The sequence below is a fragment of the Urocitellus parryii genome, chromosome 8 (assembly GCF_045843805.1).
Source record: "Urocitellus parryii isolate mUroPar1 chromosome 8, mUroPar1.hap1, whole genome shotgun sequence".
Taxonomy (NCBI): Eukaryota; Metazoa; Chordata; class Mammalia; order Rodentia; family Sciuridae; genus Urocitellus; species Urocitellus parryii.
In genome coordinates, this window is record NC_135538.1 from 108191367 (window position 1) to 108207327 (window position 15961).

At 47.6% G+C, this 15961-nt stretch overlaps 1 protein-coding gene across 1 annotated transcript; it reads right to left on the minus strand.

The window, feature by feature from the left end:
- Ptcra (pre T cell antigen receptor alpha) lies at positions 1-15961 on the minus strand. Its single transcript, XM_026383541.2, has 6 exons — positions 15901-15961; positions 12529-12849; positions 11510-11554; positions 10339-10488; positions 1099-1305; positions 1-104 (listed from the first exon to the last, which is right to left on the minus strand). Exons 1-6 carry the CDS (start codon positions 15956-15958, stop codon positions 1-3), a joined length of 885 nt encoding a protein of 294 aa, XP_026239326.2. The 5' UTR covers positions 15959-15961.

Consider the following 15961-nt stretch of genomic DNA (forward strand, 5'->3'; position numbering starts at 1 on the left):
TCAGCTCCCGGGGTTTGACCACAGGCTTGATGAGAAGGATAGGGTCTGGATTTTAAGGGGGTGTTGGTATTGGTCCTCTGGCAGATCTGGCATGTGGATGTAACCTGTTGCAGAAAGGGCCAATCATCAGAGGAAAGAGGGAAAAAAGATTGAAGGAAAGTCGATAAGCTCTGGGGGCTAGAATGGAACAGTGAATGGAGAAATCTAATGAGCTGGTGAGGGTCAGGAGGTCATTCCCCAGAGGAAGGGTGAGGGTCAGGAGGTCGTTCCTCAGAGGAAAGGTGGAGTAATGAGGAAGAGGATGGGGCCTGTAGGCAGCTGACCAGGCTGCCTGGTCAGCTTTATTTATTTATTTATTATTATTATTATTTTTAATATTTATTTTTTAGTTCTCGGCGGACACAACATCTTTGTTTGTATGTGGTGCTGAGGATCGAACCCGGACCGCACGCATGCCAGGCGAGCGCGCTACCACTTGAGCCACATCCCCAGCCTCCCTGGTCAGCTTTAGAGTTGCCCACTGTGGCAGGAGAAGAGTCGGTTTGATGGGCTTTACAGTGGACTATTCCCAGCTGTAAAGGCAGCGTGGAAGCTCGTATCAGGTTAGAAATAAGCCTGGCATTTATAATAGCAGTTCCTTTAGTAGTTAGGAGTCCCCTCTCCTTCCAGATAGCTGCATGAGAAACCAGTATATGAAAGACATATTTGGAATCAGTGTACAGAGAAAGCTTTTTCCCTTTTGTTAGTTCACATGCTCTTGTGGCAGCTATAAGTTCTGCTTGTTGGTTGGTTGTGTTGGGATTGAGGCAATAAATGGTGCAGGAAGGCACCGGTCTGCGTGTTCCCTTAGGAGTTTGTGTGGAAGTGTGAGATAGGGCAGGTAGGACACAAGGGGAGGAGGAGTGATTGGAAAGCTTTGGGTGGTTAAGAAAGGGCACCCATAGAGTTGCTCAAAGGGGCTAAGGCCTGAGGGGGCCCTTGGGGCTGCCTGAATTCAGGTGAGGGCCAACAGCAGGAGATTGGGCCAGAAGAGCCTAAGTTCAATAGCAAATTTAGTGAGATGATCCTTGAGAATGCCGTTAGGCCCCTCAACCTTACCCAAGGATTGGGGTTGGTAGGAGATGTGGAGCCTCCAAGTGATGTTGAGGCCTTTGGAGACTAGCTGAACTACCTGAGAAGTGAAGGCCAGACTGTTGTCTGACTGGATGGAGGCGGGAAGTTCGAACCTGGGAATGATCTGCTCAATGAGGATGGAGGCAACAGTGTCAGCAGTTTCCCTGGAGGTAGGGAAGGCTTCTATCCAACCTGAAAAAGTATCAACCAGAGTAAGTAGGTAGCGAAGCTTTTTGTGCCTAGGCACATGAGTGAAGTTGATCTACCAGTCTTCGCCTGGCTAGTGGCTCCTCATCTGAGGTGTGGGGAATTTAGGTTTGATGCTTCCTTGTGGGGATGCTGTAGAGCAGACAGAACAAGCAGGTGGACCTGCTGGAGAGTAGTTCTCATTCCTAGAAGTGAAAGAGGGGTTGTGAAAACTGAAAAAAAGGTTAGAGAGGGTTTTAGATGGGCACAGAGTCTCTGGAACCAGAGGAGTTGGTCATGAGTCATAGGTCTCCATCTTGGGCACCAGGGCTGGTAGTCTTAAAGAAGCAGTTGATTGACTGACTGGATGGTGAATCTATATATCTGATCTTGCAGGAACTTCTGTAGGCAATTTAACAGATGTGGTCCTATTAGTGGTCCTATTAGGAGAAGCATAAAGAGGACTAATAGGGGTCCTGTGAGGGGGAGGAGCCAAGGCCATACTTGACTGAACGTTCCCCATGAAGACTGTTGGCTAGTTGCTGTCTCCTCTTTTTTGTGTGTGTCTTTCATTACTCCTAGGAATGACTGTGTTTTGGCTTAACTGGTTTTGGTAGGTGTTTAAGATCAAGCTGGTCAAAATTGACTTTGTTTCTATCTATTGTTAAGAGTCAGCCGAGTTCCCATAGGGATCGCTCCTGGGGGAACTTTACAGCAGCTTCTTAGCTCTGCTAGTGCCATTTGCGCTAAGAGGGGTTCAGGTCTTGCTTGACCATGTGGCTTCCCTTGGAAGCATCAGGGATGTCTCCCTTCTCCAGTGACCCTCCTATTGACAGCAAATGCATGGATTGGCTTTTCATTCTCCGGTGGTCTCATTAATCTCCCTGATCAGGAGGTTATGTGGCCCAGAGTTGCAAAGCTCTTTAGAGAAGCTCCCTGCTCCCCGGATTCAGATTGACTCAGAGGGCCGGAGCCAAATATTGGGGTTTTTTGGCCATTTTAATTTAACTTTAAATCTTGATCATAAACATCCAGCAAAGTCAGTTTCACTTTAAATTAAGAGTACTGGGCTTTACCTGAAGTCTGGCCTACTTTGGAGTCATTCTTACATGTAGTGAGAGGGGACATAGGCCTTATCTCAGGTAAGGTGGTGCTCTTCATAAATCTTAGGTAAAGTGTTCTAGTATTGAAGTTGATATTTGTTTTTAAATATCATTTTATAAAGTTTATATAAATTGTTGCTTGATGTCACATGAATACTAGGTGATACAATATAATATCACATCTAAAATATGAATTAAAGAAAGGCTGAAATCTTTTAACCTTTTGTAGAAAAGTAGCAAAGTACTTTTGTTTTTGCAGTACACAATTAATCACATCTATTGACCATTTCATGAAAACATAAACAATGTTTAAGTATATGGAATTATACTGTTGTAGGGACAGACAAAGCAAGGCACCTAAAATAGCACCGAAGATAGGGAAACAGTCCTATTTGGTTGCAACCGGATTCAGAGGGCACTGCTTCTGTTGTAATCAATTAATACCCTGAACCCCAAGTTTAGGTAGTTTCACAATTTTGCATCCAGCATGTAAGGGGAGGGGCTCAGAAGTTCACAGTCTGCAGAAGTTCACAAAAAGCAGTTTTTTGTTTGTTTGTTTGTTTGTTTTTTCTCTGTTCTGGGCAAGTTAACTTTTCAAGGACACCTGGGAGGGGGAGAGCTTTTTTTTCTTTTCCTTTCCTCCCCTGCCAGCTGTTACCATGGAGCCCAGTTGGTAACTTCTCTTATCTTAGAAATGTAGCCATCTCTGTGAAGCCCCAGCTCAAGGCCAGAGGCCTTGTTCACATATTTGTGAAAAACTAGTAAGGGGGTGTCTAGCTTTTGGAGTGCTGATTTTTCCAGCCAGTGGCCAAGTAGAACAGGGCAACATGAAAGAGGAAGTTTATCTACACTGAATTTTTTTATAGGGATTCTTTTGCTGAAAGTCCTAAAATCAGCTATGGTGAAGACTTCTGGAGAAGGTCAGTTAAGACTTTTCTGTGGGCCTGGTAGGGAGGGGGAAGAGGGGAAGGCTGCTGAGAGCAGCTCTGGAGGATCTGAGAATGAGGAAGGAGAGATGTAAAAGAATAATGGGAAAGGGGTTTGGGATTTTCCTAGCAACAAAATCTTGAGCAGTAGAACAGGTAGAGCAGAGGGGAAGATGGGAGTGAGTATCCCAAAAAGCCTGTAAGGGACTTTAAATTTTTAGTAACCTGTTTTCAGTGATGACAAAGCAATTTAAAGGCCATTTTTGGGGCTGAGGTTGTGGCTCAGTGGTAGAGCACTTGCCTAGCATGTGTGAGGCACTGGGTTCGATTCTCAACACCACATATAAATAAATGAATAAAATAAAAGCATTGTTTCCATCTACAACTAAAAATATTAAAAAAAAAAAAAGGCCATTTTCACCAGATCTTGGATAGGGGTCTGAGGGCTCTCCTCAGCTGGTTTGAGCTTTGGGTTAGCTGGTAAGAGGACCTGGTGGGACCCGGTGTGGGCACTGACAAGAGAAGAGAGGAGTGAGTGGGTGGAGGGGTACCTCAGTACCTGCTACCTCAGCAAGGGGGCAATGGTCTGAGAACTGGTGGAGATTTGGGTTTTTGATCTAGTAATTGGAGGGGAGAAATCAGGTTGCTGAGGTGGGAGTGACAGCAGAGAGTCTGGGGCAGAAGGCTGAGGGTGAGGATCTATTGGAGAAGCATAGTTCAGGGTGGGAGCGAAGGAGGGAAAAGGCCTCCACATAGGGGGATCTCTTTCCACACTTTTGAGCGCTTGCAGAAGTTAAAAAGGTCACGAAGAATTTGAGGATCTAGAGACCCCTCTGGGGGCCATTGGTTTTGGTTGTCTAATTGGTAATATGGCCAATTTTGTGTACTGAATTTGATGAGGAGTTTGGGTTTGATGTCAGGAGGGACAACTGGTTAAGGTTAGCCAGGAGGCATTTGAGAGGGGAATCAGCGGGGAGGGAAGAAGAGGCTCCCATGATGACTCTTGATAGAAAGAAAAGAGATGAATGGCCTGAACTGGAACAGATTGTGGTTGAGTTTCCTGCAGGCGTCCCTGACAGGAGAAGTCAACCAAAGAGACTCGGGAGAGCCGGGGCCAGGAGGGCAAATGAGTCGTCACCCAAGAGCCCAACCAGCAAGACCTCCTGAAGGCCGGGAGTCACAGGCCACCTGACGTCAGGGCTTTTCCCAGGAGAGGAGAAGGAAAATTTAAAGAGAGAGAGTGCCTATTCTTCTGTCCCTTATAGCTCATCAACCATGAAATGGGCATCCAGAGAGTCCACCGTAACTGTGAAAGTTGTGGTGGGATGCGTTCTCTCCTCCAAACTAGGTGTCAAGGGCCTTGCTGGATGTTGACAGCCAAAGCCTTTGCATATAGCTGTTTGGAGATAGATAGAAAGCGGGGAGGGGACTCACTGGTTGTTGATCAGAAGGAATTACCTATTGGAGAGCCGGTGTTGGGTGGAATGTAGCAGCGCTCAAAAAGGTGAACGAGGACGGCGAACCTTGAGAGAGGGGGTCCTCAGAATGAGGAATTTCCCCTCCCTGGTTTCGGCACCAATGAAAGGCCAAGGTTCGTTGTTGGAGATTAAAATGCACACACAGAGATAGCAGTGACAAAGATGAAGCATTTACTGCAAGCTGGTTCTAGCTTATATAGAAAGTGAGAGTCAGTTATCTTAAACCAGGAAGCTCCCGGGGCCAATCATAGTAAAGGTCAGGTCATCACCTATGGTGCACGCACGTCCGCCCTGCATAAGATTCATGGGGGGCACGAACTGTCCAAGAGTACGGAAGATGGGAGGGCCAATTAGAAGGTTTTCTTTTTTTTTTTTTCTTTTTCTTTTTTTAAAGAGAGAGAGAGGTAAAGAGAGGTAGAGAGAGAGAGAATTTTAATATTTATTTTTTAGTTCTCGGCGGACACAACATCTTTGTTGGTATGTGGTGCTGAGGATCGAACCCAGGACCTTGCACGTACTAGGTGAGTGCTCTACCATTGAGCCACAACCCCAGCCCCTATAAACCCATTCTTTTTTTTTTTTTTTAAGAGAGAGTGAGAGAGGGAGAGAGGAAGAGAGAGAGAAATTTTTTAATATTTATTTTTTAGTTCTCAGTGGACACAACATCTTTGTTGGTATGTGGTGCTGAGGATCGAACCTGGGCCGCACGCATGCCAGGCGAGCGCACTACCGCTTGAGCCACATCCCCAGCCCCCAATTAGAAGGTTTTCAAAACAACTTGTTATCTGCCCACTGGCAACTTGCCCGCCACCATGTTGCATTAGGGGCTCCTTATCTGAAAGGCCCAGGGATTTCTAGCTGCCCACTGGGAATTTGCCCACCGCCATGTATGAAAGGCTCGCGGAGTTCTCACGGAGACTCCCAACAGCCACCACCTCCACAACAGGCAGAAAAGTATGTTGTGTCACATAGTGACACTCTGTCAGAACAGCGAGGAAGTGATGTTAGGAATGTGGGGGGTTGGCAGCCAGTGGTGCATGTCCTTTGCACATAGAGAATAGGACACAAATATGGCTTTCTTTTTTTTTTTTTAAGTGAGGGGGGGGGACAGAGAGAGAGAGAGAGAATTTTAATATTTATTTATTTTTTCTTAGTTCTCGGTGGACACAACATCTTCGTTTGTATGTGGTGCTGAGGATCGAACCCGAGCCGCACACACGCTAGGCGAGCGAGCTACCGCTTGAGCCACATCCCCAGCCCACAAATATGGCTTTCATATCTAAATTCCTCTAGAATAGCTTACCATCCAAAGCAATCTCATTAAGGGTCCTAGGTTCCATTTTGGCCCTTTCACACCAGCATACGTCCCCAAAAGAAGTCACTGAAGGGAAGCATTCTGGGTCTGGGTGTCTTAGTCCACCCGTCCTGTCTCAGTAAAGATTTGTGGCCATGGACTGACTGATTCAAAATCCAGCCTTTGTCAGGAGTACCGATGATATAAAGTAGAAAGCAGACACACTTGCTCAGAAGGCAGGACTTTTAGAAGCAGAGAAGTTCCCCTGATAGGTAGCAGTGACATCCTGGAGCATGAGTGTAAGAATGGAGCCTCATGGGGACCACAAGGGCAGAGAAAGCAGAACTATCAGTTCTGCTCCCAACCTGCTTCCCTGTAATGCCCCACTGTTGTGGACTCAGGGATTGCCAAGAGACCCGCAAAAGTAACCATTCGACCTCAGCATTGAATGGAGGGCTATGGAAACTTCACACATAAGCAACAGCCCTAAATTCTGCAGAACAAACTTAATGATTTGCTTTAATTAATCCACAAGTACTTAATAAGTGTGGTTGAGTCCTCCTTGGATTCCTGTGTCCTCACAGCCACAGGTCCACCCTAAATCCAGGCAGGGGGCACAGTCTATGTGCAAAGACAACCCAGTGCTGGGCTGCAGGTGTGACCAATGCTGAGGTCACTCCCACAGATAGCATGGAAATGGAGAAGGCCCTGAGGTTTCAAGTGTTTAAAGCTCTGTATGGACAGGCTGAGATGAAGCTCAGGGAGAGGTGGGGCAGGGCAGCACAGCCCAGACCCCAGGAGCAGGGAATGACAAGGTACAGCACTCCCAACTGTCTGCCCAGGAAGTGGTCAGCCCTCCATTCCCAGTGGGTGGTCTTGACACCCAGGGATCTGCTGGAAGAAGCCAACAGTGCTGGATCTTGGAGACACAGAGCTGGCCACGCAGAGCACTGAGGAATTCAGGAGACCCAACAGCAGCAGAAACAGTGATGGAGTTTCAGCTTCCTAAGTTGCTTCGTCTTGTTGAGCTCATATTTTCCAGCCCTGCCTACCACTGACCCAAGGCACTAGCATTAACCACCTTGACAAGCAGGGAAGGGGCAAGGCACTAGCCTTCCTCAGAGATGTTCTGACAATAAGCCAACTGTAATTAAGTATTCATCACCTTCTTTAAAAAGTAGGTATTTCCTAAAGTAGCCTAACAGATCATTTGTGAATTAGTAGCTAACAGGAATATTCAGTCATATCTCATTTGAATCAACTGGACAGACATTTCTTGGGTGCCTATTGCATATCGAGCACCACTCTTCACATGTTAATGCTGAATTTTTCCCTTGGAGCATCTGAGGAATCCTGTTAACTTTCTGGCTCCCAGTGTGCTAAACCCAGCAAACACATGAGGGGAAGACTGAAAAGCCCCAGAGGAAGCAAGACCCATACAGGAGCCTTGCACCCCCCAGAGGAGCCAACCCCAGACCTGAGCCAGCCAGCCTGGCAGGCCTCTCTGTCATAGAGGCAGAGAGAAGATAAGGGCAACCCCAGGGTTTCAACATGGAGGCTGGCCTTGTTGGACAGAAGGCCAACCAGGTTGCCCTTGGGCATCTGGCTTCATGAAGATATGAGGTTGAGGATTTGAATGTTGTGATAAAGGACTCCACCACTCAGCCAAATCTGTCCACTTGCTCTGCGGAGGCAGGGATGGTGTCAACCCTGGTTGTCTTTGTATCCCAGCAAGGGCCCTGTGCCTGGCATGTAGCAGATGCTCAATAGAGGAGCAAGCAAATAAGCAAATGAATGTACAGAGGGTGGGACTGGACTTCAGGAACAGCCACCAAGCAGAGGCCTCCTTGAAGGCTTACAGCAGGAACCTAAGGTGTGCAAGAACAATAGAGCTTCTTTCCCTAAAGCACAAGGCACACTCCCCAGTGCTTCCATGAGCTCTAGACCTGGACAACCAGGGCCTCCTATACTACAGGGGGGCGGCTGGGACACCTGTATCTATACCTTGGTCTGGGATCCATGGTCTGCAGTTCCAAGAAAAGCCACAAACCCTCCTCCACCAACAGCAGACAGTGGCCCAACTGTGGAGGCTGGAGTCAGGCTGTGGGTTCTGTGGGTTTCAGACCCTGTGCTGAGCTTTATGACCCAGGGTAGGTCAGAGGAGCCCGTGGCTCAGTGTCTTTTTATGCATGATGAGAATATGAGAGAGCCTTTCTTGTAGGTTGATGAAGATGACAGGGATTGATGAACTGTTATTTGCACTTGCAATACATTTGGAACCCATCTGGCACATATATGCACATACATATAGGGGACATTAAATAAACATTAAGAAATGTTCTAGAATGAGGGCTGGGGTTGTAGCTCAGCAGTAGAGTGCTTGCCTAGCATGCATGAGGCACTGGGTTCGATCCTCAGCACCACATAAATGTAAAATAAAGATATTGTGTCTACCTAAAACTTAAGAATAAATATTTTTTTAAAAAGGGACTGTGACAAGGCATTTTGAATAGGCCAAGCTGTGGCATGTGGAATTCCACAGTACAAGGATCAGGACATCCTCCTGAGGTTCTCTCTAGACTTGATAAGACTTGGAGAGGTTCAGAGGTCAGCCATGGGCTTTGATTTCCCTAGGCCCAGAAGCCCTCTTGGGAGATGATATTAAGCCAGCCGCAGTGGGAAACTGACAAGCTGGGTAGGGCAGGACCGGGAATTGGGTAAGATGGAGAGAGGAGTTGAAGCTAAGGGACGCCCTCCTTCTGGAACCGATAAATAGTGGCTGAGGGAGTAATGCATTCCACTGTCATATATAAATAAAAAAATAATTAAAAAATAATAACAGTGGCTGAAAGAAAGCCTAGGCTCAGCATCTGGGCTGAGAGCTGAGAAGATATAATGGCTAGAAAAAGTCTGAGGTTTCAGATAGAACCTTCCCTGGATACAGCCCATGCTTCCTTCAGTCTGGGTGCCAGGGAAGGAGCAGGCCCTGTAGGGTTGGTGGATACCATTTATCCCCCAGAGCTGTGGAACCCCTCTCCCCCTGCTCCAACAAGATGAGCAGTGGAGCAGACAGTGAGGGTCTCCATTGCACAGCAGCTAAGAGTGCACAGAGGCTCTGGGAAATTGGGGTATCACCGACATCATCTGTGAGGAGATATTGAGGCATAGTTTCCCATCCCCCACTTGGGGGAAGGAAGACTACAGGAGTGTCATTGATCCAATAGACTGTCCTGTGGTGCCCAGGAGACATCTGGATTCTCTTGAGAGTGCTTAGATTTTAGAAGTGATTAGTGGAGAAGAACCCTCAAAAAAGGCTGGATTTCCTGCCAGCGCTGGAGAAATCAGGGACACACAGGTCATACTCCTCTGTGGAAACTTCATGTTCTATAAGAATTCCTCTTTAGGAAACAAAGCAAAACAAAACAACAACAATAAACAAAATGCTAAACCTATTTAACACCTGGTTATAGTTGAAGCTCAATGAATATTTGTCAAATGAAAAATGAATGCCCCTTAACTAATTGATAATGTGTAAATTTGGAGTTACCATCTGATACTCCTGTCATCAACATGATCCTGTTCCCCAGGAATCCTGGCCCTGTTCGCATTTGTCGAGTCTGTACAAGACTTTTAAGACCAGCATTCATTTCCCTGGGTTCCTGGGCTCCCTGCCCTACCCTTTTACAGAGGCTGGGCCAGGGTAAGGAGAAGAGAGGGAACCTTGCCCAGAACCTGACCGGGGGAGGAGACAGCTTCCCCCATCCCCCAACCCCCCTCCACAATTCCCAGGCTCCCACTCTCAGGAAGCCTTCTTCCTCAAGAGAGCCTTTTCAGATTTCTTCTTCCTCTAATCTGCTGCCCCCACACACACGAATTAAAATGTTTTTCATCTGCTGTATCATTTAAATTCTTTAATTGTGCTCAGTTATCTGTACCCAAAATGCTCCAGAGACTGGGCAAATCCCCACCCTCAGGGGCTCTGTCTGATGAGAGTCACAGCCTTTATCCTGGGAAAGCTCCAGTCTACAGGAGGAGGCGGGTCACATAAAAAAAAAAAAAAAAAAAAAAACAAAACAAAACAAAAAAAAAAACTCCAAGACTTGAGGAAGGAACACTGAGGGCTCAGGGTGAGTGCCAGGTCTGGCTCCGTGAGAAAGTCCCCTCCTGGCAGCCAGAGCTCCTGTGCTCCCGACCCATATGGCAGTTCAGCATGGGCTGGGCAGGCTGGGTGTGCTTACAACCTGAAGTCCCTCCGCAGGTGCAGGTGGTGGCAGCTGGGGGCTGCATTAAGAGGCAGCTGCAGGTCAGGAGCACATCAAACAGCAGCAGCTTGAACAGCAGCAGCCGAAGAGCCCCCAGCCGGAGGGCCTGGCCAAGTGTCCCAGCCCCTGCGTGGAGAGGAGGGGGTGAGGAACCTGGAGAAGTCCCCTGGTGTATGTGGGGTAGAACTCAGGGGCATTTGACCATCGAGACACATCCCCAGCCCTATTTTGTATTTTATTTAGAGATAAGGTCTTTCTGAGCTGCTTAGCACCCCGCTTTTGCTGAGGTTAGCTTTGAATTTACGCTCCTCCAGCCTCAGCCTCCTGAGCTGCTGGGATTATAGGCGTATGCCACCAGGCCAGCTCTGCTTTCTGCTTTGTCCCCTCCTCAAGGGAAAGTCCTCATTTCTTATTGGTAATAATAAATACCTTCCTGTCCTTCATTTTATTTTCTTCCCCCAAAAGTTGGGGGTGAGCTGGCAGGAATTAACAATTTGGTGTAGAGACTAACTAGTTCAAAGTTTTTTATTTGACCAGGCACAGTGGCCCATGCCTGTAATCCCAGCAGCTAAGGAGGCTGAGGCAGTAGGATCTCGAGTTCAAAGCCAGCTTTAGCAAAAGCAAGGCGCTAGGCAACTTAGTGAGACCCTGACTCTACATAAAATACAAAATAGGGCTGGGGAGATGGTTCAATGGTCAAATGCCCCTCAGTTCAATCCCCGGTACTACCACCCCCACATCCCATCAAATTTTTTAATTTGGTCAAGAAATAGACTTTAAGACTCTCAGTCAACCACTCCAATAGTTTCCCATTTACACAGGCTCTCCCTGAGTCCACTCTCCGGGCTGCTGAGTCCACTCTCGGGCTGCCCAAGGAGCCACCAAGGACCCTTCTATTGGCTGTCACCTGTGCTTCTCAACCGATGTCCAGGAATTAGGCTGGGGCCAGAGGATTCACCCCTAACATCAGTTATCTGGTCAGATAGGGTAGACTGAGGTCCAGGCTAGCCAGTACCCCAACCCAGCAAGGCCACCACTTTATGAGACACTAGCTACCCCACATACACCAGGAACATATCAGGTCAGAACAGAGTGCTCCACGCAGGCCAAGGTCCCAGCCTGTACCACCCTGTGCTCAAGTACTCACCCCTGAGAGGATCCTGGAAGCAGGTCCTGGCTCTGGAAGCCTCTCCTGCCATCCAAGGAGAGGGGAGTGAGTTCTTCTGGGATGGACCATGTACCCTGGAGCACTGCTCAGGGGCTGCACACCCAGGCCCCTGTGCTTTGCCTCTGTCCTGGCATGGAGGTGGTGGCTTTCAGGGCACATAAACAAATGCACCCATAGTAGAGGCTGCTGCAAGTCCTCTGAGGGTCCCAGATCCCCTCAGCTCACCATTCCTGTTCTGGGCGGTGGGGAGCCAAGGTGCCTGAGCATCTTCACAGCCGCTTGTTTTGGAAGGCAGGGCTTTATTCAACATTCCCATTTAGGAGATGCCCAAAATGAGATCATCCAGAAAGATGGGGTCAGTTATCTGGTCAGTAATAATAAGACCCTACCACAGCCATGTGACTTAACCACCCTGTGTCTGTGTGCATAAATGGGGACAATAATATTATCTATTTCATAAATGGGAAGTGTTTAGAACAGTGTCTGGCAGAGAGTAAAGAATACATAATTCAGAGAAGGGCATGGTGGCACGTGCTCAGAATCCCAGTGACTTGGGAGGCTGAGGCAGGAAGGTCACGAGTTCTAGTCTAGCCTGGGAACCATAGCAAGACCCTATCTCAAAATAAAAAAATAAAAAGGGCTAGGGATGTAGCTCAGTGGTAGAGCACCCCTGGGTTGCTGAAAAAAAAAGTAATAGAGATTTATCATTTAATTATTATTTGTGTGTACACACAAATAACTCTAGGAGGGAGAAGGAGTTATTATCTATTATTATCTCTTGGCAGTGATGCAGCAGAGTCTGGATTTGAAATATCACAATTGCAAACCCCAGGACTCACGGCTCTGAGGTCAGTCTGTCCTGAGCCCAGGCCTGGATGGTTTCCACTTGAAAACCCTTTATGACTCCATGACTTAGAGTCGGTCTTCCCTCCCACCCAGCTCCAGGATGTGTGGAAGGGGACAAGGAGCATCCAGAGGAACCCAGACTCCATCCCCACCTGACAGCTGTAGGGGCTGTGTGCTCTGGCTCTGGCCCCCAGGTCCAGGCCCAGTGTGGCAGACCAAAGGTTCCCAGGCTGCCAACTCCTCAGAGGGCAGGGACAGCTGGGCCAAACTAGTCCAGGTGCCATCTGCTGCTGGGGAAAAACCGTAGGTGAAGGCATCCAGCACGCTGCCATTGCCTCCTGAGAACCATATAGGGCTGTCAAGGCCAGGGGGTGTGACATCAAGGACCAGGCAGATGACCAGTGTCTGCTGCTTTCCTTCCACCAGCAGTGTGACAGGTGGGGCCAGAGAAGGGAAGGGCGTGCCAGACACACCTGCAAGAGAGCACAGCACCTAATGGAGGCACATCTCATTGTAGGATAGGGCTCTAGGTTTCTATCTTTCCATTTATTCTCCCACCATCACCGTCTACCCACCTATCCTTCTACTTAGCCACCCTCTTTGCATGCATCCCTCCCTGTTTGCATTTGCCTATCTAACCTTCCTCCCCCCATCAATACAGTCTGTCATTCACCCAACTATTTATCCCTCCTTTATTCCACCATTCATCCCTCCTTCATTTATTCTATCTTCCATCTCTATGGCTGCCCATAAATTTACCTTTCTGCCTACCCATATATCATATCTGATCTCTTTTGTATTCCCAGTACAGAGGATATAATATTGCATAAGACATCGTCCCTGGCTTAAGGAACTCAGTCCCATGGGAAAGACAGCAGATAGATAAACAAACACTTATCATAATACCATGTTGTGCCAGCCTTGGGAGAGTGGTTACCTCCGGGAAGGAAGGGAAGGAAACAGGCCCTGGAATAAGATCAAAGATCTGATTTAAATAGACAAAATGTTAACAATTTGCTAATCTGGGTGGAATGTGCATGGGTGGTTTGTTTTTATTTGTTTGTTTGTTATTTGCATTATTCCCAGTTATTTCCTGAACACCTGAAATTTCCATCTTTTTTCCTTTTCTTTCCTTTTGTCTTGTTGGTGCTAAGAATCCAACCCAGTGCCTCACACATGCTAGGTAAGCACTCTACCACTAAGCCACAATCCCAGCCCTAGGTCTGTTGTTTCAAATTAAAAAAAAAAAAAATCATGTGGGTACTGCAAACATCTGTCCTATATTTTCCAAAATAGTCCTGATTTTTCCACAATCTTATTCTTTTCAGTAAAGATGAATCATTTAAGATATAACAAAATGTTATTTTTTCAGTAGATTCGTTCATATAAATAAAAGCTCAAATGTGACATCTATAAACAAATTTACACCATGAGTTAAGTGTATCCAGATTCAAGAATGCCTTAGAGACAAGTGTCTCTATAATCCCAGGAGGATCAAAAGTTCAAGGCAAGACTCATCAATTTAGTGAGGTTCTATACAACCGGTTTCAAAAAAAAGTAAAAAGGAGCCATGCCAGTAATCCCAGTGGCTTGAGAAACTGAGGTAAGAGGATTGTGAGTTTAAAGCCAGTCTCAGCAACATATGAGGCCCTAAACAACTCACTGAGAGTCTGTCTCAAAATAAAACACAAAAAAGGGCTGGGGATGTGACTCAGTGGTTAAGTGCCCCTGGGTTCATTCCCTGGTACCAAAACAAAACAAAGGGGTGGGGGGCAGGGAGGCTGGGGATGTGGTTCAGTGGCAAAGCCCCTCTGGGTTCAATCCCTAGTGTTTAAAGAAAAAAGAAAAGAAATGCTTCAGATGGTAGCCTGGTGCAGTGGTGCATGCCTGTAATCCCAGTGATTCTAGCCAAGGTAGGAGGATTGCAAGTTTGAGGCCAGCCTCAGCAAGTTGTTTTTTTTTGGCGGGGGTGGGGGGGTGGGGGGGGTGGGGGGGTGGGGTGGGGGGTGGGGGGGGTGGGGGGGTGGGGGGTGGGGGGTGGGGGTGGGGGTGGGGGGTTGGGCAGGAATTGAACTCACTGGACCACTGAGCCACATCCCCAGCCTTTTTTTTTTTTTTTTGGCTTTGTTTAGAGACAGGATCTCACCGAATTGCTTACTGTCTTGCTTTTTCTGAGGCTGGCTTTGAACTCATGCTCCGACTGCCTCAGCCTCCCTAGCCTCTGGGATTACAGGCATATACCCCTGTTCCCAGCCAGCCTCAATAACTTTTGAGAGTCCCTCAGCAATTTAGTGAGACCTTGTCTCAAAATAAAAACAAAAATAAAAAGGGCTGGGGAGGGCTGGGGCTGTAGCTCAGTGGTAGAGCGCTTGCCTCGCATGTGGGAGGCAATGGGTTTGATCCTCAGCACCATATAAAAATAAATAAATAAAGATATTGTATCCATCTACAACTAAAAAAATATTTAAAAGGCGGGGGGGCTGGAGATGTAGCTCAGTGGTAAGACAGGGTTAATAATACCACCCCAGCAAAATATTGTGAAGACCAAAGATCCTAGGAATTATTATTATTATTTATACATTTTAGTATTATTATTTTACCAAATTACATTTTGGTATTATTATTATTATTTATATTAATATTACTAGGGCATTGCAAACAAAGGAAATAGAGAAGGCTGGGAGTAAGCCCCAGGACCCTCAACTTTCTGAACCTTCTCAGCTGTACAAATAAAGACTTTCCTAAATTAAGTTCAGCTTCCACCTCCTCTGTGAAGCCTCCCAGGGTTGTTCCTCCTCACCCTAGCTGCTTCCTTCCCACAGCTCAGGCCTCCTGCCATGGGCACTCTCTGTTCCACTTGGTGTTGTTTTTTTCCCTATGGGAGGGAACACCTGTAAAACCCCGGGATCTAGCTTTTTAGATCAAGTAGACTCTCCCACTCAAAGGTCAAGGACCTTTTCCCTTATGTAAATATGCCCAGGATTCCAGATGAAGCTAGAATTCTTTCCTAAACCAGAGCCCTTTGCTCCAGCCGTGATCTTTGGAGGGTTGAGGATAAACACCCTGGCAAGTCACTGAAGCCTTGGCACCTCTCCTGAGACCACTGGCAAGGGGAGAGCTGGAAGGGAACCTGAGACACCCTGAGCCCTACAGGAATGGAGCACTGTGAGGGCAGAAAGGACAGCACAGAGCCTCACAGTGTTGCCCCTGTCCCATTACCATCACTTCCAACCAAAGAACACCGTCCTGGCTCCACTAACCCCGACGTCCAAGGACACCATCCAGTTTGCTCTTATTTCCCCATCCCTCCAAGAGGGACTGCCTTCCCTACCAACTCCTCCAGGGCAGGACTTGGGGGCCCCTGAGCCAGGTGGCTGGGAGATGGAGTCCAGTGGGAAAGGGATGATGCCTTCTGGTGTGACCCTGGGTGCGGGCTGCTAACTAGCTGTTGTCCTGTCTCCTTGATTCCGTCCATCCCCTGGGTGGGGGGGCAGAGAGGATGCACAGTGGAAGGGGGTGCTTACCTGTGGGCAGCGCTGGACACTCAAAGGCCAGGAGAAGCAGCAGCCATGGCCCAGCCATGGC

Bases quoted from the DNA above. Each gene is read 5' to 3' on its own strand.
- Ptcra (XM_026383541.2), bottom strand. From the start codon at position 15,958: ATGGCTGGGCCATGGCTGCTGCTTCTCCTGGCCTTTGAGTGTCCAGCG. The intron at 11,555-12,528 runs GTGGGGATGGAG...CTTGGATGGCAG, and splicing joins ACAGCCCCTACAGCTGTCAG to GAGAGGCTTCCAGAGCCAGG. The intron at 10,489-11,509 runs GTGAGTACTTGA...CTCTCCACGCAG, and splicing joins CTTCCAGGATCCTCTCAGGG to GGGCTGGGACACTTGGCCAG.